Source organism: Drosophila subpulchrella, chromosome 2L (genome assembly GCF_014743375.2).
Source record: "Drosophila subpulchrella strain 33 F10 #4 breed RU33 chromosome 2L, RU_Dsub_v1.1 Primary Assembly, whole genome shotgun sequence".
Lineage (NCBI taxonomy): Eukaryota > Metazoa > Arthropoda > Insecta > Diptera > Drosophilidae > Drosophila > Drosophila subpulchrella.
In genome coordinates this window covers 15707395-15729867 of record NC_050610.1, presented here as the reverse complement: position 1 = coordinate 15729867, position 22473 = coordinate 15707395, and the positions used below count along the sequence as shown (strand labels likewise).

Genomic DNA, 22473 nt, shown 5'->3' with positions numbered 1-22473 from the left:
TAACTCAAGTTATGGAATCTTGAAGTGTAGTTTTGGGTTCGCATTCTGAAACCCCTTGGAATTACGGAAAAATGGAACATGAAAATGGGTTACATTTTTGACCTCTGATTAAATAATAAATTTAAATGTAGAATATAAGAGAATTCAACCACAAATTCATAGAGGTATCCCACTTTAAAATCGGGATACAATAACTCAAGTTATGGAATCTTGAAGTGTAGTTTTGGGTTCCCATTCTGAAAGCCATTGGAAATACGAAAACCCTGTAATCCTGTAAGTATTTTTAAACAAAATCGGGGATTTTTTAGCACGTGTTGAAAATTGTATATTGGTTCTTTTTCAAAAACTAGTTCATTTTCTACTCCGATTGATTCACGTTCTGCATCAACTCTGCTCTGTGTGAACGCTTCGCATTAATCGATAGTTCTCCCGCTCTTAAGTAAGGGCGTTCCATTAATCAGCTGATTGGCATTGGCGTTTGTTAAATATAATTTGAATTAAATCAGAAATTAAATTTGTACCAAATTGTACAATTTGTGAGGAAGACTAACATCCACAATGGGCGTTCCCACGACCGATTGGGCAAACTGGTGTCGCCTGTGCGCCCGCGACGACGTGGTTTTCAAAGTGCGCGAGCGGGACGAGGATCTGGTGAAGATCATCAGGAAATGCTTCGATGTGGAGGTAGGTGATTCGATTTCCTGTCACCCCGACTTGTGATTTATCGTTTCCCTGTGCCGGCAGATGACCCTCGAGGAGCCGGTGCTGGCCAGCATGCTGTGCGAGGAGTGCTACTCGGTGATTGGCCAGCTGCTCACCTTTGCCGAGAGCGTCAGCAAGATCCAGGGCATTTTCGAAATTTTGCGCACCTCGGAGCCGCAGGACAGCCAGGATGTGGACGCCCTGCGGCGTGAATTTGGCCTGCCGCCTACCTGTAAGCTGGAAATGGAATTCCTGGACATCGATGATCAAGAGGACAAGTTTTCCTTTGACGATGAGGAGATTTTTTCGGGTCATTCCACGACACCTTCACCTGAGCTCCCAAAAAAGCGAGGTCGCCCGCGACGGAATTCAACACGTTCCAAATCCGAGCTGGAAGAGCAACCCATATCGTTGCCCACTGCTCCATCACCAGAAGTTCAAATAAAACGTGGGCCGAAACCAGTGAATCTTGCTGCCCGAAAATTGCTGCTAGAGGATGATAGTGAGGAGGTAGGCCTAAGCGACGAAGACACCACATCGCCGCAGCCTGCGAAACGGAAACGAGGCAGACCCAAGGGTCCAGGCAAGCCGGAGAAGCTTAGCCACAGCCCAAAACAATCGCCTGTCGAAACGAAAAGCATTACTAAATGCAAAGCAAAGGAAAAGAGGTCCGAGTGCAAAGACCGCTCCACCAGTCCGCCTGTCGACGAGTTCACCTGCAAGGTCTGCAAGGAGTCCTTCATGTCCTTTATGGCCCTGCGCAGCCACAAACACGACGTGCACGGCGGTCCCAAGAGATTCGTTTGCGACATCTGCGGCAAAGGTTTGAAGACCTTCACATCGCTGGTGGAGCACAAGCTGGTCCACACGGATGAGAAGCCCTGCGTGTGCCCCGTGTGCAATGCTGCCTTCAAGAACAAGGCCAGACTTAGGGTGCGTAATGGGATACTCAAGTAGTTAGCTAAATCATGGATCTAACATGCATTTTCCAGGTGCACAGCCAGACGCACGGAGCGCCCCAGTTTAAATGCGATACCTGTGGAAAGATGCTGCAGACCCGGGCGAATCTGAACAAGCACAGGTATGTGCACACCGAGGAACGACGATTCAGGTGCGACATTTGTGGCACCGGCAGCAAGAACTCCACAGCCCTCAAGATCCACCTACTGAGCCACACTGGCCTCAGACCCTATGTATGCAAATACTGTGACAAGGCGTTCGCGAGCAATACCAACTGCCGTTCGCACAAGTGGAAGAAGCATCCGGAGCAGGCGGCCAAGGAGGACGAGAGCGAATCTACGCGTGTTGCAGTGCCCACGTTGGAAGAGCTTCGGGCCATGTAAGAGAATGCCCACGATTGTTTTAACAGTTCGAAATGTATCTAAAACTATATTACTTTCAGAACCCGCGAAATGGCCAAAACCAGCAAGGAAGCTTAGAACGAGAACATTCAGTTGATTTACATTTGAACTTTGTATATCCCACGTTGACAATTAAGCTTAGAGCGAGAACATTCAGATAATTTACACCTGAAATATAAGTTATATTCTGAACGATATTATATGCAAAACAACGTTTTCCAATTAAGTTTCGTTTTAATTAATTTCAAAATACATTTACATTAACGCACACTAGAATTTGGGAATGAATGGATGGCGTATCGATCTCCAATCAATAGTCTACGCCACGGTTCGGTGACAAAATAGTAAGCGATTCAAAAAAAAAATTAAGCGATTAAATAATAGAAAATGTAACAAGGAAAAAGGTTTAAGGAACAACTAAAAATTTACAAATGTAGCAATTTGTGAGTGGGTCTGTATGTGATAATTATCTAAATACGTTTTGATTTCGATGGTTTTTATAATTATTTGTTAAGTTTAACACGTTGAGAAGCAAAATCTTTTGGCATGGCCTTCCGTGCAGATAAAGGAGTCAACAATTAGTTCATCCATGTAGTTTGGCTCTTTATCCGTTCCTCCTTCACCGCTCCTAGTCAATGTTCAGGGAGGACATCAACTCTTCGACGCTGCAAGTGAAGATAAAAGTCTTTTGTTAGTGATCAGAGAATATTGAGAGTTCGCTAGTTAGGCACGAATGTTTACACTGGCACGCACGTGATATCTATGTCCTGGAAGGCCACGCCCAGCCAGGCCACCACCAGGCAGTAGTGCTGGAAGAGTTGCAGCAGCAGTTCCCCCTCGTCCAGCATCTCTAGGCGCTCTATGCGTTGCCTTTCGGCCGCCGAGATGCTCTCGTACACCTGCACCATGTCCCAGGCGCGGGCGCCAGTCCAGCCGCTGTCCTTGAAGCGGTTCCGCTGCGTCTCCAGAGACAGGCAGGATTCCACGCCGGCCAGGCTGCAGCCACGACCACGCAGGTTGTTGAGCATTACATCGCCAAAGCGGTCGTTCATGTTCACCTGCAGCAATAGAGGCATTAATTGATTTATTAAAGAAAGTCAGATCTTATGCCAATGGACGCTTACCTGCTCGTAGTTGACAAAGACGGCGGCCTGGAACTTTTGCGCAATCCACTTGAGCAGATTCCGGCAGTTCTGCGCCTCGATATAGACGAGCACGCACTCGGCGAGGAAGATGGTGGGCAGGGAGTAGTCCACTTCGGCCTGTTGCAGCTTGTTGTCCACCTCGTCGAGGTTGCGCAGGTCGACGCCCATCAGGTGATAGCTGGGCCCGTGGAGATCCGTGGGACTCAGCCGCACCTCTCCATCCTCGTCGTGAATCCTGGCCAGCAGGGCCTTGTTGCGCTTGATTGTGTAGCACTTGCGGGCGGTGACAGTGGGAAAGTCGAGCTCAATGAAGTTCTTCACCTGGTGGGCGGTGTCCCTCAGACGGAAGTAGAGTGTGTCGAAGCCGCAGCCCAAGTTGATGATCTGGCAGTTGCCCGAGGTTTTCTGTTTGGGGGGGGCGATGGGTGGGAAATTCGGTTAGGGCAAGGTCATCCTGGCCAGGACATGCGCACGGCAGGCGTGGCGGGCAATGGCGGGCCTGGCCTTGCTGCAGCAATGCAACAGGATGACCTTGGCACGTGCCAGACAAATGGGAGCCACCGCGGATGGACTGACCTTTAGAAACTTCTCGACGCACATCTCCACGCCCTTGACCCGGGCAAAGTAGCCGCGATTGATCTCCGGCGCCTTGCGCTCCTGGTTGCGCACAAAGTACCCGATGTAGTCGTCCTTCCAGTAGCCCAGACGCACCGCACATCGCTTGCAATCGCTGGCATCGTCGTTGGTGGCTATCACCGCCTCGTCGCACGGATGGAACTTGTGCGTTGAGCCGGCGGACGCGCCCGGCGATGGCGGCTCCATGGCTCTTCGGCGGATGTGCTCGGTTTGATCCTAATCCTTATTCACAAACAGCTCCTGCGGCGGCCTGGAGTCCCAGAATCCTTGTTTTCCCTTCCTCAGTTTATTTCTCGTCTGAAAACAGCTGCAGGAGTCGATAGACGATAACCGTGTGCAGCTTTGCTTGGAGCCGATAACTCCGAAGTACCGATAGCTCGATGTCGATTGTTTGGCGCGTTCATTTGAACTTAAGCTGTACCAAAAGTTTATAAACAAAATAATAAAAATAGGTATTTCATTGATATTTTACTTTTTAAATGTATGTATTTTTGTTGCATCGGTCGTGTATATCCTATAGATACATATTTAGGAACTATCAGATTAATTTGGCTATTTTTTAAGGCCAGTATCCCCTTTTTGATTGCCAAATATGGTCCAACATTTTCGCCCCACTCCTAAAGTTTAATCAAAATAGGAGGACTATATTGTACATTAAAATATGACTATTTGGTAGTTTATAAGCAGTGTTAAAGCTAAAAATATGAAACTTTTGGAATCAAGTTAAAAATATTGGTTTTCGGTTTTTTGAATTCGTTGTGGTCTGATTAGCATTATCGTGGTAAATTCCCATATTTCTTATTGATAGCTTTGAAACGAGTCTTAAAAAATATTCTCGTAACTTGTCTGCTGCTTATTTGGTATCTTTTGCTGCTCAGTGGCTAACTGCAGTTTTTCTTCGACCTAATTGACTTAAGCACTTCATTAATAAAGGAAGGGTCAACATTGTAAACAAAGCGTGCTCAAGTGCTTTAATTGCTTCCCGCATCTTTGACATCGGAAGCTATCCCGCTTGGGTTATGTATAATTAAAATTAGCAGCTACGCCCAACAACCCGCTCAATAAGACGGGGTCAAAATGTGAACTGATCGCCAATTGGTTTTGCGCTGCGAAGCTCAAAGCGTGAATCACGACCCATCCATCCATCCATCCATCGTCTGCGCTCCGTCCTATATAATAGAATTTAATTAGAAATTATGCAAAGATGTTTTCCGTTTTGTTATGCAAAGATAACTCATTACTACGTTACTCAAAACGGATGCCTAATCTAGAATTAATTGGTTTGGATGACGAGCCTGCTAATTTTTCGAGTAATATAAGATTATGGGTATTAAAAAAGGGGGTTACTTAGAACTGTTATACATTTTTCAAATGTCTAAGAATATTCTCAAAAAGTTTTGGAGCCTCATTATATTTTTTAATGGTGTATGAGGGGTTAGGTATATGCAGTGAAAAAGTGCACTGCAGTGGCGCTCGAATAATGTTGTACTATTTTTATTAACGCTTAATACAGGGCACAAATTTGAAAATGTTTTAAGTATCCAACAAAATATTGTATATATTTTGAGTGGAATGACCGATTGAGACATAATCAAGGTGCACTTCGACACTATGTGTACAACCGTCAGCAGTAATAATAGAAAATCACCTTTAAAAACAACAAAGAAAACTAATTTAGGAAGACCAAAGCTAGTATAGCCTTGTAGATCGATTCTATGACAGCTATGTAGTAGTCCAATTTTTATAAAAGTACAAATATACCTATATCTAAAGTATTAAAAAAATGTATCATTTCAATTCACGTGCCTCAATTTAAACAAGAAAGGAAGTTAACTTCGGCAAGCCGAAGCTTGTCTACCCTTGCAGTTATAAATAAAAAAAGTTTATTCGAAATTCTTAAAAATACAAAAAATTATATCCCCAATATTATAAGATAATATGTCAAAAAACACCGAAGCTATAATTTGTTTCATATTATTTTCCCACCATTTTTCCGATCGTTCCTATGGCAGCTATATGATATAGTCGTCCGATTTTAAAATCAAATTCGAAATTCATAACTAATTAAAAAATGTTATTTTCAAGCGTAGGAGGGTATAAGTTAAATAACACCAAAAATATAATTAAAATAATATTTTTTTTTTCGATTATTCTTATAAGAGGTATAAGATTTAGTTTTCCGATCCGACTGGATTCGACTTATATACTACCTGCAAAAGAAAGAAGACTTTTGGGAAATTTTCAGCCCGATAGCTTTAAAACTGAGAGACTAGCTTGCGTAGAAACGGACGGACAAACGGACAGACGGATCAAGAACAGGCCTAGTCAATAAGCCTACAAAATGTAGATTATAGCATTTTTGTAGTAGCCTAACTACTGAGTCTAAAGCCTGATTTCCTTTCCCACCCTTCCCGTTTTTTATTAAAATTTTAGAGCCCCTTGTCGAAGGGCCCGATCTGGTACCCGCACTGCGGGCCTGTCGCCTCAGCACCCACGCCGAGTTCCGCTCCTGCTCAGCTGGCTTGGAGTCTCTCCGACTCGTTTTCGATTCGGAAACCAGTGTCAGTTTGTCGGCAACGCTCGAAAGCGTCGGTTGTGGTTTGCGTCGCTGCGCACAGGTGAGATACAAAACGCAGGAGCGTTCAAAGCTGCGCGCGCCCAATACATCGAAAGAATTGCTCGGCCAGGTGTATCTGTGTGCGAACCGTTGGTAACAGCCGGCACCTGAGTGTGAGTGTTAACTGAGTTTCGTTCTTTGGTGTGCGTGAGACGTCGCTTCTGACGGCATTACCTGAGTTTACCTGCGTCTCAGTCCCTGAGTCTTTGGCTCAAAAACGGTCATTTCAGCTGCGTTACGTTTTTTCTCGTTTCGAATGCTTTGCTTTTTTAATGCTACCTTTTTCGGGGCGTTGGCTTGGCCAAGAAAGTTATTGTGAGTGTTCAAATGATACAAAAACGAAAATGCGAACGGTGATGGTTGGAAAATCGCGATTAGATAGTGAAATTACGGATAGAAGCCGCAACAAGTTGCCACGGCAACGTCATCAATTGGAGCACAACTGTAAAAACAGTGAGAAAGAAATGTTTTCGGTGCAAAATATATGTAGTTAAAGGCTAACAAAAATATGTACCCCAAAAGCAATACCACAATCCTCGAAATCGCCATTAAAACCATTAACATATATATAAAACATGTCTTATAACAAAATGAAGTGAAGCCTACAAGGAAACATAAGTTCTTATGCGATGTTTAAAATTATTTTGATAACTTCGAATAGATTTGCAAAATAAATAAATAAGTTTTAAACATCCCAATGATATCAAAAATCGATAGAATTTTTTTCTGTGCAAAAGTAGCAACAACACCTGTGTTGTGGGCCAACACACACACAGATACGCACTCACACAGGCGCACCTGCGCTTCACTTTCAGCGTTATCGTTGCGTTTATTGTTTGCTTTGGTGATTTGATTGCGAAAAACGCTAAACTTCTACAAATGATTCATCAACGGAGAACAATAACAAATGCTCACAAAATTTCGACACGAAATTCGATATGAAAATTCTCAGGCAGTTTTGTTAATAAAAAAAACACAGAGCTCGGCATATTTTTTGTGCAGGCGTTTGCACTTCCGTATTTTTAATACGAACCCTTCGAGGGTTGGGACATCGAATGACCGGGTAACTTGAGGCCTCCACATGCAGGTTAATGCACCCGTATCGGTGTGAGTCCTTGTGCCACTTTCAAAACACTCGCAGTCAGAAGAATAGCATCCCCAAGGCCCTGATCTTAAGTATAACCGATCGAGATCTCCAGAGATATAAAGTCATATCTTCGAATTGAAATATTTTTGTACGTCAAAAACTATTTTGGTTCATAAATAAACAAAAAATAGTTAATCTTGACCTTAGCTAGACCTCTTAAAAAAATATAATAGAAATATTTTTTATTATCCATATCATAATTTTCATTGTTTTGGTAAATCATTCCACCTCTTTTTTCTTTATTAAGATTTTAACAGGACTTTTAGTTTTATAAAGATTATATTTATTTACATTTTTTAATATATTTTAATAATATTACAAAAATTTGGGAGGGAAGAAGAAAAAAGTATTCAAGCATTTGTGTCTACATTTTTGACCGAAACTGTACCCCTGAAACCATAATGCAACCAGGGTAACGACATTAATGTTGCATCGATACGACTGCATTGCCAATCAAATTCCAAAAACCAAATTTACCCGCCTTTTGCACAGGCAGGTGTCTTTATTTTCTCACTTTTTCTTTTCTTGCATTTTTTTCACGTACAAGGGATGAACTGGCAGGAAATACCTGTCACATTAGTAATATTGAGTGCATTTTATAGGTATTGCCTATCGTTTATTTATGACAATAGATTTGAAAAATGATATGATATATTATTTTGATTATGATGCCTGATAAAGTCTAGAAACCTATAAAAATTAACACATTACATTAATTTTAGTATCGTGATCTAATAGTCGATGAAAACAATTGGCTAACAACATTTAAAACAATTTACTTGCCTTACTTTGGCCCACACAATCTGGGACATACCATTTCCCCAGCTTAGACCAATTTAACGCAATGACCTTTCTCCATTACGGCTGCAATTAACCCATTGACGCCGATTCCGAATACCCAGACAAGGCACGTAATCGTCAGTGTAAGGAGTCTCTCCTCAATCAACACCACTTCGAAGTCGCACTTTATGCTGTAACTTATTTTTAGCGCATTTTTTCGAGTCAGCTTTTCAAACGGGTTTGTCGGTCTCTCGGGCTCTTCTAATGCCGAAGTGAAGTGCCAAGAAAATTGAGCCAGCAACGTAATGGAAAACCAGTTTGTTCACTCTTACTCGAACTCTGGGCCGAGATTTGTTTTTATTCTGTTTGTTTATACTTTTATGGAGTTTTTGTTTGACCATCGATGTTATGCCTTATAAACATAACCAAATACTTCAGAAAATTTTGTGGGATAAGTTCAGAGCTTCGAAAATACTTCAATAATGCATAAATAAATTCTTCTTATTTTTACGTATATGTTAAATAAATACGTATGTGTTAAATTTATATTTTTTAATACCATGATAGTTGTATTTTGAAGCAGACGATGAGTCATTGTGTGGGGATTTGTAAAGAGTATACATAAAAAAAATCTTTTTTTCAAATTTTCGTAAGACGAATAAAACGTAGAGACTTATACAACCTTGCCTTATATATTTTTCTAGATCACCATGATGCACAAATTAAAATATCGCGATAAATTAAAATGGCTTTTAGCCCTTTCCCTGCTGATATGCACCTGTTTCGTAGAGTCAGAGGCACAGACAAGAGATCCCAGATTTTATTCACGTCCAGGCGTTGACTACCATTGGCCAAACCCAGGGGATCCAGATTACAGGTGAGTAATCATTGTTGTTTGACTTATCAATTTTTGCACTTACGTTTCGGACTTACAGAACTTACACGTTCAACGATCGCCGATATGGTCACTATCAGCCAAATGGTTTTGGTGCCAACTATCCAGGCAGGAATCCACCCGGTCAATATCCCCAAGGAATGCCGAACGAAGATCGCTTTCGCTTTGATCCGGTAAGCAATTAATTAAAGTAACCAACTAGTTATAAGTAACAATTCATAATTTAAAAGACGCGGTCCAAAGTTATATTATTTTAATATCAAAAGGATTATTATGGTTATTGAATTCTTAAAAACAAAACAAACAAATTCTTAATAATCCGATTATTATTAGCAATAATTGGATATCAAATAATCAATCCAACTCTGTAAAATGATCTAAATGTTGTGTGGCCTCGCAACCCGCGCTTAATCAATTAAATTCTGTGACACAAAAAACTGACCCCTATACCAAAGAACCGAACCGAGACGATCCATAAGCGAACAATGCGCAGTCATTGAGAAAGGGGAGTTCGTCCGATCATTAGATCGTTCCAATATCAAAGTAATAATCTTAATTAAGTTTTCATGCCACAGAGTAGAGACTTAATCAATTACACATGTCGCCCATTCGCTGATCGGCTTAGAGTCTCTATTTGTTCATCCATGGGAAATGGGCTGATGATAAATTTCTTTTTCCCCAATCGCAGAACGATCCGAATGCTCGAACTCAGTTTCCGGGAGTTTTGGCGGGATGGCGAGAGGATTTGCAGGGCAAGCAGCGTCGGGATTCGTTGACCCTGGAGCGGGATGTGTTCGTGACCACGAACTACGGCCAGGTGCAGGGCTTCAAGGTGTACATGTACGACAATCCCGATCCCAAGTCGTTCTATCGTCCCTTTCACTCGACGGTGGATCGTGTGATGGGCGAGTGCTCTGCGTTCCTGGGAATCCCCTACGCCCTGCCGCCCACCTTTGAGGGCAGGTTCAAGCCGCCCCGCATCCATCGCGGATGGCAGCTGCTCCAGGCCGTCGATTTTGGACCCGCCTGTCCCCAGCCTGTCCGGTATACGGGCGCCACCAAGGGAGTGATGGACATGGACGAGGATTGCCTGTACTTGAACGTATATTCACCCAAGGTAAGTTCGACTTCAAGGCGCTTAACTTTATCAGTTCAAAATAATAGATCAAAACAAACATAATCATTCAGAAACTGGTATATCAAATTTCGAAGAGTATAAAACCATATGTTTTATCTCTAAGTACCAGATCCCCAAAAGTATTTGTGACTTTATTCTCAAACTAATTATAACTTAAATCATTCAGAAAAAAGTAATATCATATTTCGAATAGTGGAAGACCAGATGTTTTATTTCTTAGTACCTACTCCCCAAAAATATTCGACTCTATATTCCTCAAGAAACTTAGATATCAGTTGATATAAACATTTTTTTAGATTGTTATGTTTATGAACATTTAGAAGAAGTAGATACAGATCTAGATAGTAGTTTCTACAAAACTAATTAAATCTCTAATCTCTTTTTTAAGACTGGCGCTGGTGTTGCCCAAAAATACCCGGTGATGGTCTACATCCATGGTGGCGAGTTCATTCGCGGAGCCTCCAACTTGTTTCAGGGCCATGTTTTGGCCTCCTTTTACGACGTGGTGGTGGTGACTCTGAATTACCGTCTTGGAGCCCTGGGATTCCTTTCCACGGCCGATGAGAACTCGCCCGGAAACTACGGCATCCTAGATCAGGCGATGGCATTGCGTTGGGTCCATGACAACATTGAGTTCTTTAATGGAGATCGGGATTCCATTACTCTATTTGGCCCCGGAGCAGGTGGCGCCTCCGCGGGACTTCTGATGGTTGCTCCGCAGACGCGGAACATTGTGAGGCGGGTGATTGCCCAGTCGGGATCGCCTCTGGCGGATTGGGCTTTGATCCAGGATAAGTATAGGGCCCAGAACACGAGTCGCGTGCTGGGACAGCTTTTGGGCTGCTCCATCGAGTCCTCGTGGAAGCTGGTCAACTGTCTGCGCACTGGACGCAGTTTCTATGAGCTGGGCAACGCCGAGTTTGCCCCTCAGGTGGGCAGTTTTCCCTGGGGTCCGGTTTTGGATCACAACTTCACGCTGCCCGGCGACGATTGGTACGAGGGATGGCGCGAAAAGGACTGGCGTTTCCTCACCCAAACTCCAGAGACCCTCATCCGGGCTGGTAAATTTAACCGGAATATCCAGTACATGACTGGTGTGACGACCCAGGAAGCGGCCTTCTTTGTGGCCCAAAACGAGTCCCTAAGTCCGTTCTACGAGCTGGATGGGCGATTCTTCGATCAGAAGATACGTGAGCACGTCTTCCGGTACAACTACACCCTGAATCCGAACGGAGTGTACGAGGCCATCAAGTATATGTACACTTTCTGGCCGGATCCCAACAATAATACGATAATCCGGGACCAGTACATTAATATGCTTAGTGATCTGTACTACCGGGCACCGGTGGACCAGATGGTCAAGCTGATGCTAGAGCAGAAGGTTCCGGTTTACATGTACGTTCTGAACACCACCGTGGAGGCACTGAATCTGCCGCAGTGGCGAAAGTATCCACACGACATCGAAAGATATTTCCTCACCGGAGCTCCCTTCCTGGACATTGAGTTCTTCCCCAAGAAGGATCACCTGCAGCGCAACATGTGGACGGATAACGATCGCAACATGAGCCACTTCTTCATGCAGACCTATTCGAACTTTGCCAGATATGGGTGAGTCACTATTGGGATCATATAATTGAGATTATCATATCTTAGGAAATAAATCGTAATATTTGAACATAACTTCTTACAATCGTAATGAAGTCTTATTTTACTACTATTTATTTAATTAAAAGATAATAAGATAAAGGTTATTTTAATATTGCTTGTGGGACTGGTCTCATAATATTATTATATATATTTCTGTCATTTTCCTCTTAGTGATGGTCAAATTTTATATTATTATCATGACTTTAAGAAAGGATATGTTATTTCTTTCCATACACAAAGAGAAATATACAAGAACATTGTTCTTGAATTGAGAACATTCGTTCTTAAAAACCGTGCAAGTACATTTTGGTATCAATGTTCTCAATACTAGAACGAAATGGTTAACAAATTTTTGATAAGTATACACTACTAACTGGACTAACAGTTTATTTGTTGAGATATACTATGCAAATACCGCCAATTCAACTTGATAGGAGCAAAATAAAAACAGTTTAAATTTAAAAATGTCGTTCTATTTTTAAGAACATTTTCAACTCAGATGAGAACGTTAGAATTTTCTCTGTGTAGGTACTAGCAAATATAAATGATAACAAATTGAGCCATCTATTAGAAATCACACTAATTGTGCAGCTGGAATCATATTATATATTATATCATAAGTAGTTCATCTTAAACCCAAACTAGATCTATTATCTCACATCACACATAAATTTCAGCAATCCGACACCTCAACAGGTGCTGGGCATGCACTTCCAGCGGGCCTATCAGGGCGAGATTCGCTACCTGAACGTCAACACCACGTTCAACTCCTCCATCCTGCTCAACTACCGGCAGACGGAGTGCGCCTTCTGGACACAGTACTTGCCCACGGTGATCGGAGTGCTGGTGCCCACCTATCCACCCACCACCGAGTACTGGTGGGAGCCCAAGGAACCACTGCAGATCGCCTTCTGGAGCATGTCGGTGACCTGTTTCTTCCTCATAGTGCTGGTGGTCATCTGCTGCATCATGTGGCGCAATGCCAAGCGGTAAGTTTGGAATGAAGGTAGTACCATGATATAATCTAACAATCCCTATTCCCAAACCATAGCCAATCGGATCGCTTCTACGATGAGGATGTCTTTATAAATGGTGAAGGCCTGGAACCGGAGCCGGATACTCGGGGCGTGGACAATGCCCATATGGTGACCAACCACCATGCCCTTCGTTCCAGGGACAACATATACGAGTACCGGGACTCACCCTCCTCCAAAACGCTGGCCAGTAAGGCGCACACGGACACCACATCCCTGCGTTCACCCAGTTCGCTGGCCATGACGCAGAAATCCAGCAGCCAGGCGTCACTTAAATCAGGGATATCCCTCAAGGAGACCAATGGTCATTTTGTGAAGCCAACTGAGCGTTCGACGACACCACGTTCCCATCCAAATGGAAATGGTCCGTCGGCAAAGGTGGTGGCGTCGCCGCCAGTGGAAGAGAAGCGTCTGCTGCAGCCACTTTCAAGCACGCCGGTGACGCAGTTGCAGGCGGAGCCCACTAAGAGGACTCCCACCGCTGCCAGTGTCTCCGGCAGCAGTCGGAGCACCACCCCGGTGCCCTCCGCCCGCAGCACCACCCACACCACCACGGCCACTTTGAGTTCGCAGCCAGCGGCTCAGCCCAGGAGGACCCAGCTGGTGGAGGGAGTGCCGCAAACATCCGTCTAAGTAACCGCTCTCTAAGCGCGGGATGCGCTTAGGGAGTCAGCCGAATCGTCCAATCACAGAGCCCGTCGATGATCCAGGAAGAAGTGGAGCAGGTAGGTCCTGGTCTTTCATCGAGACTATAGGTATTATTTTATAACTTAAACCTATCTTGTAATTTCTATAACCTTTTCCCTAACTCTTTCAAGTCTATTATATTATTAAATTAATATTTCCCTTTTTCCTACAGCTCTTCCTGGAATTCCCTTTAACTTAAGTTAGTGGTTTTCCGAAAAATGTAAGTTTAATTTTATATTTGTAATACTTTTTTACACAGATCTTTGAGATCTCAGTTTTTAGTTGTAGTTTAGGCAAACCAATATTCGTAAGATCTTACTTTAAGTTGTTCGTAAGTTTGATAACCCAACGAATACAAATCCATATCAATGACATTCCATAGCCTCATAATCGGCCCCTAAGTGTAAATATAATATAGGAAATATAGGAAGTAATTATGATGCTTAACAAAAATATTTTAATTAGTTAATACAAGGGTGGTCAAAAGTATTTTCACAAAAAAAAAGTTAAATATATTCATAATTTGAACTTACATCTTGTTAACTTTGGCATCAATGGAAAGGTAATTTAAATGCCGTTTGAATGATACAATACATTTCTTAACACATTCAGTACTTATTGAAAAGGACGAATTTGTGTGAAAATGTCCTTTTTGAATTTTTTTCCTCGACTTGAAAACTTAAATTTTTTGATGCAAAAAGTTTCTTCAAACAAAAATAATAGTAACTGCAAAAAGAATTTTTCAAAAATCATTTTGCTTATATTTTTTATGATTTTTTAAAGGTGACATTGTCGGAAAAAATTTGTATGAAAACGAGAAAAATATGGCTAAAATGCATGTTTCTAAGCATTTTCAAAAAATCATAAAAAATACAAGCAAAATGATTTTTGAAAAATTCTTTTTGCAGTTACTATTATTTTTGTTTGAAGAAACTTTTTGCATCAAAAAATTTAAGTTTTCAAGTCGAGGAAAAAAGTTCAAAAAGGACATTTTCACACAAATTCGTCCTTTTCAATAAGTACTGAATGTGTTAAGAAATGTATTGTATCATTCAAACGGCATTTAAATTACCTTTCCATTGATGCCAAAGTTAACAAGATGTAAGTTCAAATTATGAATATATTTAACTTTTTTTTTGTGAAAATACTTTTGACAACCCTTGTATATTCTTTTTGCAGTAGATAAAATGTGTGTATTAAACTTAGGACCTAAAAAGATCGTACATGTATTTCTTTATAATGACAGTACTATCGAATTAAATTGTAAAGAGAGTATACATTTAAAAAAATGTTAAAGAACAAAAAATAAATTACCTTTAATAAAAAAGAGAATAAATTAAACTATTTAAAGCCTTTATTGAATAAAAAAATATGCATTACATTGTCACGTCCTTAATTATAAGATTATCATGTAAAGCATTATATTTTAGCCACTTCCACACATCATCAAGAGCAATACCTACAGTGCCTTCACATCTTGTAATTGTCTTCGATGACACATGGGTTCTCATCGAAAATGTACCAATTAAGTGTGCCTTTCGTATAAATAGCTGTACCTTAGTTAATATATTTTGTATATGTTTTATGTGTCGCATATAAGTTAAAATGACCATACAAATTCAGTGTGAACCGTCCAATAACTTTATGTTTTCATAAGTGTCGTGTACATTTTTATTTCTTGTATATATCTTCATTTGTTACATGATTGAAAGCATAATGTATTAACACTTTATATGTTTAAATGTATAGTTAATTTTGATGTATTTGTCTATAAATAAATTAATTTTACTGTACTCAATGTCGTTTTATGATTTCTTTTATATGAGTTGCTTTATTTTCATAAATTCTTCACTTTTTGATCTTACTGCAACTATTTCTCACATAGAACCAACAAGGCACTAATCGTAAAACGCGTACCAATATATTTATTTTCGCATAAAAATAAAACAAATTTCCATCTTATTTACTTTTGTCTGATGGTCTCATTTATTGTAACCTTCTTGGTTGTCGTGTAAACATTGAAATTATACAAATTGTGCCTTCATCAGAAATCCGCACTTGGACTGTCCTAACTTAAGATTCGTTTCATGTTTTGAATCATCATCCATTTTACGTTTTACGTTACCGCGAAACTTTATCAAGGAAACAAGCAAAAAATGGTATTCCGATTCCATAAAAACTAAAAACGAATGGAACTGGAAATAAGGCCTTAAAACAAGTCTTCCTAAAATCCTACAGATACAACGAGGCGGCAAAGACAATGTCGCGCTTGAGCAGCCTAATGCCCTCGGAAAACTTGTTCTCCAGGTCCGTGTTGCCGATGGTTTTCGAGGCCTGGCACATCTGTCGTAGCAGCTCCTCCAGTCGCCGCATGCATCGGATAATGGAGCCCTCGAAGATGTCGGTCATCTTGCAGACGGCGAGGAAACTGGAGCCCTTGCACCAGGCCAGTACCACGTCCATAAGGAAAGGCTTGAATTTGTCCACATACGTATCGGCGTCCAGATCCAGTTTGCATTCTGTCGACACCTTGGCGATGCGACGTGCCAAATCCTGCATGGAGCGCAGTGGTCCCGATAGCTCAGTGGCGCTCTTCGGGGATTCGCTGGACTTTTCGTCGCACACGAAGCAGGAGAGCAGAGACACGGCCTGCGGAGCGGTGAGGTCGTTGAACACCCCGTTGAAGATCATCTCGGTCATGAGGAGTTCATCCGCCGAGCTCAGTTCGCAGGCCACGCGACCCTTGAACTCAATAACGTCACCCGGCTTGCAGTAGCCCATCCGACGAAGCACGCGCTTGCGGTGCTTCAGCTCCTCCATCTGCAACAGACTGCGGGCGGCCTTTAGCTCTGCCTTCAGGTCCTGCAGTTCCGTCTGCAGCTGCACCTTGTCCTGGTAGCGCCGGTGGATGCGCTCCAGCTCCGGCGACTTGTGCAACGGATGCTCCTCCAAACGCGCCTCAAACTGGGCGATGGTATCGACAATGTCGCGGAATTCTCGCTCCTTGATGTTCATGTCATCAATGGGATTGAGAACCGGTGGACCCAGGGGGAATCGTTTCTTGGCCTCATGGATGGTCTTCAGCACGGCTCGCCGATTGTCCGCACTGCGCAGATCGCTGGGGAAGTACACCCGAATTGAGCTAATCTGGGTGATTAGCGTGTGGGCCACCGGGACCACCTCCATGCATCCCCGCTCGTTCGGTTTGCATGGCTCTGTGTCGCCAGATTTGGCTGCCGCCTCGCTGACGTGCAGCAGCACATCGATGGTGACGCTGGGCTCACACTTCAGAGGATTCTTGCGGCTCTGATCCTGCTTCTTGAAGTTTAGCACGATTCCCCAGTCGTACTCCTGTGAGCCGGCGGCCACCTTTACCAATCTGCCAGGCTGCAGGAACGGCAACAGATATTGGGGCTTCGTTATCCACTGGCGGAACTGCTTGCCATGTTGATCCAGTTGGGAACGTATGTGGTGGTAGGAGGCGATGTTGTGCTCGTCCTTGATGCTCAGCTTATTCAGCTCCAGTGTCTTTTGCTCCACCTTGTCGTGCAGGCCGGGAAGAGCTGCCTGGTTCTGGAACTGATAGAAACTGCGCTCCAGCATGTACTCCGGATTTATTTCCTCCACGCGCAGCAGGTTCAGGACCATGTTGTATGTAAGATGGAAGGCCGAATTGATGGGATCTGCCTTGCCCTGCACAATATCGCGGCCCACAGCCGGAGAGACCTTCTCGTCGATCATTAGGATAACGATGCCCTTGTCATCCAATCCTCGACGGCCGGCACGACCCGCCATCTGAATGTACTCGCCGGAGCTGATCCAGCGGAAGTCCTTGCCGTCGAACTTGCGCGGCGCCGTAAACAGCACCGTTCTGGCCGGCATGTTAAGGCCCATGGCAAAGGTTTCTGTGGCAAACAAGGCCTTGATCAGACCCTCGCCGAAGAGAATCTCTATGGTCTCCTTGAGAATGGGCAAGAGACCGCCATGATGGATGCCAATGCCGCGACGCAACAAGGGCAGCACATTCTCCACCTGCGGCAGGCGGCGATCCTCCTCCGAGAGCACGTCCATGGCATTGTTGAACACCTCGTCCACCAGCTTCTTTTCATCCGGCGTATTGAAGTCCAGCTTGGCCATCTGCATGGCGTAGACCTCGCAGTCTTTCTTGCTGAACGAGAATATGATGACCGGGGCAAAGTTGCGCTCCATGATCATCTTGACGATTTTGAAGATGTTCGTCTGACCGGCATTGGTGCCCTTGATGCCGCCATTGCGTCCCTTCTGGTCTCCCTTGCCAGCCTCACCTGAAAAACATGAAAGTTATCACATGGATGGAACTATATCTGACTGGACTAACCCGCATTAGCCAGCACCGCCATGGCAGTGGTGAAGTTGTCCTCCTTGAACTGCCCCTTCTCGTCGACGATGAGATGAATGCCATCGCCACCGGCAGGGAAGATGTAGTGCTGCAGAGGAGTGGGTCGGTAGTCGGTGTAGACCACGTGACACGGCTGCTTGTGCAGGTGGCAGACCCACTCGGCAAACTGGCGGGCATTGGGAATGGTGGCCGAAAGGAAGACGTAGCGCACATTGTCCGGCAGCAGGATGAGCGTCTCCTCCCAGACGACGCCGCGCTCCTTGTCGCGCATATAGTGGATCTCGTCGAAGACCACCCAACCCACCTCGCGCATGATCTCGCTGCCGCGATACAGCATATTCCGCAGAATCTCCGTGGTCATGATCAAGCAGGAGGCCGAGGGATTGATCGTCACATCGCCCGTGACCAGACCCACGTCCTTGAACTCGTCGGTGAACTCACGGAACTTCTGGTTGGACAGCGCCTTGATGGGCGTGGTGTATATAACCCGCTGCTTGGCGGCCAGCGACTTGGCAATGGCGTACTCCGCCACCACGGTCTTGCCGGCCGACGTGTGGGCCGAGACCAGGACACTCTGGCTGTTGTCGATGCACAGGATCGCCTGGCGCTGGAAGGGATCCAGCACGAAGGGATACTCCTTGGCGGGCACGCCGCTGAACGGTTGCAGGGGTATGTACTCCTGGTCGGGATGGGCGGCCACCTCGTGGGTGCAGGACTTGGGTGCATCCAGCAGATGGGTCACAATCCTGGTGCGCAGGGCCTCCAAGGCGGCGGAGTCATCCAGGTCGAGAGTGCGAACGGGTTCGTCGTCCCCATCGTCCTCCTCCGCCTCATCCTCCGGTTCCTCTTGCCGCAGGCGCTTGGTGGGCTCCCCATTTTCGTTTCCCTGGTTTTCCTGCCCCACTTCTTTTGAGGATTTCGCCGGGTTCTTGTCTTTGGCCTGGCGTTTGCTACCCTTCTTGGTACTTCCGCTTCCCGAGGGCTTCTCCTCCTTGTTAACTGCCGGTGGCGGCACCTCCGGCTGCACTTCGTCGAAGCAATCGAACAGCTCGTCTATATCCATGCCAAAAACGCGTTTATTTGCCTTATTTTTACAAATTAATTTAACACACGCCGCAAAACATGTGCAGAGTTTTCAGTGCTGACAATCTGTCTGCTGTTTTGGCGAATCTAGCTATTTATTAAGGGTATTTACTCACACGAATCCCCTAGAATATTGCGATAACTTGAAATTTGAAATTCTTTTTCATTTTGGTTTAGTATATGGTTGTAAGAGTACTAACAAAATATTAATATTACTATCACAAAATATCATTCTAGTCGGAACAATGGAAGCTAAGATATAACATTTCATAGCTAACTATCTATAACTATAATCTCAAACTTTCCCAGCTGGAAACATAATACATGAATCGCGATTTTCTCGTAATGACGATTTTTCGAAAATGTATCTAACAATTCCGTGATTTATTTTGCGACTTAGAGGACAGAGTATTATATTGTCGCTAAATTAATTAATGTTATTATTAATTTTGACTTTTTAAATCCAAAAAACATTTGTTTACCCCCGTAAAAGCCTTTATTTGTTTCATCCTCTGTCAATTCCTTAATCAAAATTTATAGAATTCGCTCGTTCAACGACAAGAAAATTGAATTAACTAACTTAGTGTTTTTATTTAATTGTATTATATTTTATTTTATTTATCAACAATCAAGTATTTCAACCGCATGGAATATATCCAATTTATTTCCGAAAATCAAGATTTTCCTGAACAAATTCCGGTTCCGGTTCACAGGCGAGCCAGCATCTGGTATATTTTCAAGTGCGGTCACACTGGCGCGAACAGCTGTTTTTTCGGTGCCCAATTAAATTATACAATTGTTGGCGTTTTGCGACCTCCACAAAGCAGATATCCAGGAATAAGCGGTGCAAAATGGTAGTTGGTGGTGCCTCGGATACGGGCGGCGTGAAGCCGATGGCCATTGCGGGCCGCATGGTGCGGGAGCGGGAGCGCCTGATCGGCATGCTGCCCGAGGAGCGCGCCTGGCGGAAGCAATGGCTGAAGGACCAGGAGCTGCACCACGGACCCCGGAAGGTGCCCGCCCTGGAGCTGGAGCTCAACAATCCCATCAAGCGCTTCTACCGCGCCCCCTTGGACAAGGTCTGCAACGTCTTGGAGCCCGCCCTGGTGAGTTCTCAACTTGGGTATTATGTAATCATATGCTGAGCTAGAGGAGTGACTATATTTTGGATTACAGGGCTTCCAGCGGGCATTCACCGTGCGCTACTGGACCGGAAAGGCTCTGCTCGCCTTGACAGGCATCTACGCCGGCGCCTACTACTTCAAGTACAACCAGAATGTGAGTAAGGGATCGAGGATTGCACTTGTCCAGGCTACAGGTGTTTCTATGTAACATAATCCAAGGATCATAAGGTGGAAATAGACTGGTAGAGGTTATTTATAGGCTAGTAAGGGAGCATTTCCAATAACGTCCTTGTTGTCAGCTGCATATGATATAAAATATGTCCTGATTTTTGTTTAACCGGTTAAAAAAGATATTAATAGCTTATAGGATCAGATATCTTCAAAGTCTTCTTTAAAAATCTAATATATGTGAATATGATTATAGAAGGAATGTAAATAATTTCTATATAAGTTTTGAAAGGCTTTAAAGCAGCGATCTGTAGCTTTCCATTAAGCGGGCTCTGTTCGGTCTCTGCCGCAACACATACAGTGTGAAATAGCTGTCGGGAAATAATAATAATAGAAATAATTCACACAAGTTAAAGATCGCTGTCTAAACGTGTTTTTTTTTTCAAAAAGTCTATTGCTTCCTCGGAATTATACTATTATTTCATTAGTTCTTTTCTACATAATTATATTAACTTATTAATATAGACAATAGTTTTTAAAAGATTGTTCGAGTTTTTAGAACGTAGCCTTTTAATTTAGGCCGTGTACTCACTTAAATGATTTATCATAGGTGTAAGTTGGTTTATAATTATATATTGTTTAAAAATATGTTTATATCCCTCATTTGTACCGCTTAGAGATCCAGTCAGAAGCTCAACTCAGGGAGATAGTCTTCCTTTATCAATAGGTGTAATAACGACTATAAAAGTAATTGTTTTAATGTAATATGGTTCAGAAATTGCAATGTTATGTTGAAATATGCCCATTAAAAATTATCAAAACCCATTACTTTTCATTCCAGGACTGGACCCGCAAGGGCGGATGGCGTGTGATCCACTCCCGCAAGGCGTGCGTGCCCGGAGATGAGGGCTATCCCAAGGTCTCCGATCGTTCGGCTCCCTCCGATTATGCGGCCCGCGGATTCAAGCAGGCGCCTCTATAAGCTGAGGATCGTCCCCGAGCTCGCTTAGTGATTTTTCTTAAGTTTGAAACGTAAATTAATAATATCAAAACAAAAATCGCAATAAATATGGAAACGAAAACACAGAGGAACAGATTGAGAATAGATTGTCGGTTCTTGCCATTGCTTCGCTGCTGAAGAAGAGGTTTTTCTGCTGCGCTTGGCGGATATTCTTTTCTTGGCTTTTACTTGGCCGAAAAGCTGGCTAAGCAGTTTGCCGGTGTGCTCAATTCGCCGAAATTGTTCATTATCGGCCTCTTTCTTTTATTTGCATTTTCGAGCTGGCGAAGAAACCAGGCAGCGGTGGAACCTCCAAAAAAATGAGACATTTCGAAAAGGTGTGGCAATTGGCATTCAAACAAAGAGTTCAAGAAAACAGCAGATAAAGGTTAATAAAAAGCTATAAACACTCTAATCTAAGGTTAAAAAATCACACTTAAAATAAAGTTAATAAGATGAGCTTTACAAACCATAAACGATTTATGACCAACGTTTCGAAAATCATCAAAGCGCGTAAATGGTAAAGTCAAACACTGCGATTTTCTAGTTATTCAAAGAAATATAACGATCATCAATACAAATTACTTCTTAAATAAAATCAATATAAGTCGTAAAACGACGGTCCAATAATAATTTAATTAAAATTTACTTTCTTATTTAAAGTTCAAAAAGTGCGCAAGTAACCATGAAGATATACAAATTTAATTGGTGACTATTTTCTGTAGATTGAATTACTATAAAAAGGAGTATTTCAACGCAAACATCTAAAATCAAACAATAAATAAAAAATTAATTTGATTCCCAATCAAAATCGATTAGATATTCAAACCTAAAAATAAGACCGCGAAATTTAAAGATCAGAAAGGCGTTCATTTCAGATTTAAATATCAGAAGTTATACTAAAACCAATAAATTTAAATCAACACATCTA

At 43.0% G+C, this 22473-nt stretch overlaps 5 protein-coding genes across 8 annotated transcripts; 3 read left to right on the top strand and 2 right to left on the bottom strand.

Annotated features, from left to right (window-relative positions):
* Nucleotides 1-449: 449 nt before the first annotated feature.
* Nucleotides 450-2289, top strand: LOC119547864 (zinc finger protein weckle). The gene is made up of 4 exons (XM_037854897.1): nt 450-684; nt 745-1635; nt 1695-2041; nt 2105-2289. Exons 1-4 carry the CDS (start codon nt 559-561, stop codon nt 2139-2141), a joined length of 1401 nt encoding a protein of 466 aa, XP_037710825.1. The 5' UTR covers nt 450-558; the 3' UTR covers nt 2142-2289.
* On the bottom strand, nt 2278-4162 carry LOC119547865 (leucine carboxyl methyltransferase 1). Of its 2 annotated transcripts, none has more exons than XM_037854898.1 (4): nt 3785-4162; nt 3188-3613; nt 2805-3121; nt 2278-2728 (listed from the first exon to the last, which is right to left on the bottom strand). In XM_037854898.1, exons 1-4 carry the CDS (start codon nt 4028-4030, stop codon nt 2692-2694), a joined length of 1026 nt encoding a protein of 341 aa, XP_037710826.1. In that variant the 5' UTR covers nt 4031-4162; the 3' UTR covers nt 2278-2691. The 2 variants fall into 2 exon arrangements, with proteins under 2 accessions (XP_037710826.1, XP_037710827.1); XM_037854899.1 differs by having other exon boundaries at nt 2817-3121.
* Nucleotides 4163-6419: 2257 nt separating this feature from the next.
* Nucleotides 6420-14354, top strand: LOC119546024 (acetylcholinesterase). Of its 3 annotated transcripts, none has more exons than XM_037852038.1 (8): nt 6420-6462; nt 9093-9265; nt 9324-9456; nt 9972-10400; nt 10810-12029; nt 12746-13057; nt 13120-13827; nt 13962-14354. In XM_037852038.1, exons 2-7 carry the CDS (start codon nt 9099-9101, stop codon nt 13733-13735), a joined length of 2877 nt encoding a protein of 958 aa, XP_037707966.1. In that variant the 5' UTR covers nt 6420-6462; nt 9093-9098; the 3' UTR covers nt 13736-13827; nt 13962-14354. The 3 variants fall into 3 exon arrangements, with proteins under 3 accessions (XP_037707966.1, XP_037707965.1, XP_037707967.1); XM_037852037.1 differs by having other exon boundaries at nt 6422-6574; XM_037852039.1 differs by lacking the exon at nt 6420-6462 and adding an exon at nt 6896-6914.
* A 1392-nt stretch (nt 14355-15746) lies between these two features.
* LOC119546023 (exosome RNA helicase MTR4) lies at nt 15747-19335 on the bottom strand. Its single transcript, XM_037852036.1, has 2 exons — nt 18147-19335; nt 15747-18093 (listed from the first exon to the last, which is right to left on the bottom strand). Exons 1-2 carry the CDS (start codon nt 19228-19230, stop codon nt 16022-16024), a joined length of 3156 nt encoding a protein of 1051 aa, XP_037707964.1. The 5' UTR covers nt 19231-19335; the 3' UTR covers nt 15747-16021.
* A 664-nt stretch (nt 19336-19999) lies between these two features.
* Nucleotides 20000-21634, top strand: LOC119546470. Its single transcript, XM_037852754.1, has 3 exons — nt 20000-20356; nt 20427-20528; nt 21384-21634. The coding sequence occupies exons 1-3, from the start codon at nt 20102-20104 to the stop codon at nt 21522-21524; spliced, it is 498 nt and encodes a 165-aa protein (XP_037708682.1). The 5' UTR covers nt 20000-20101; the 3' UTR covers nt 21525-21634.
* Nucleotides 21635-22473: the final 839 nt, after the last annotated feature.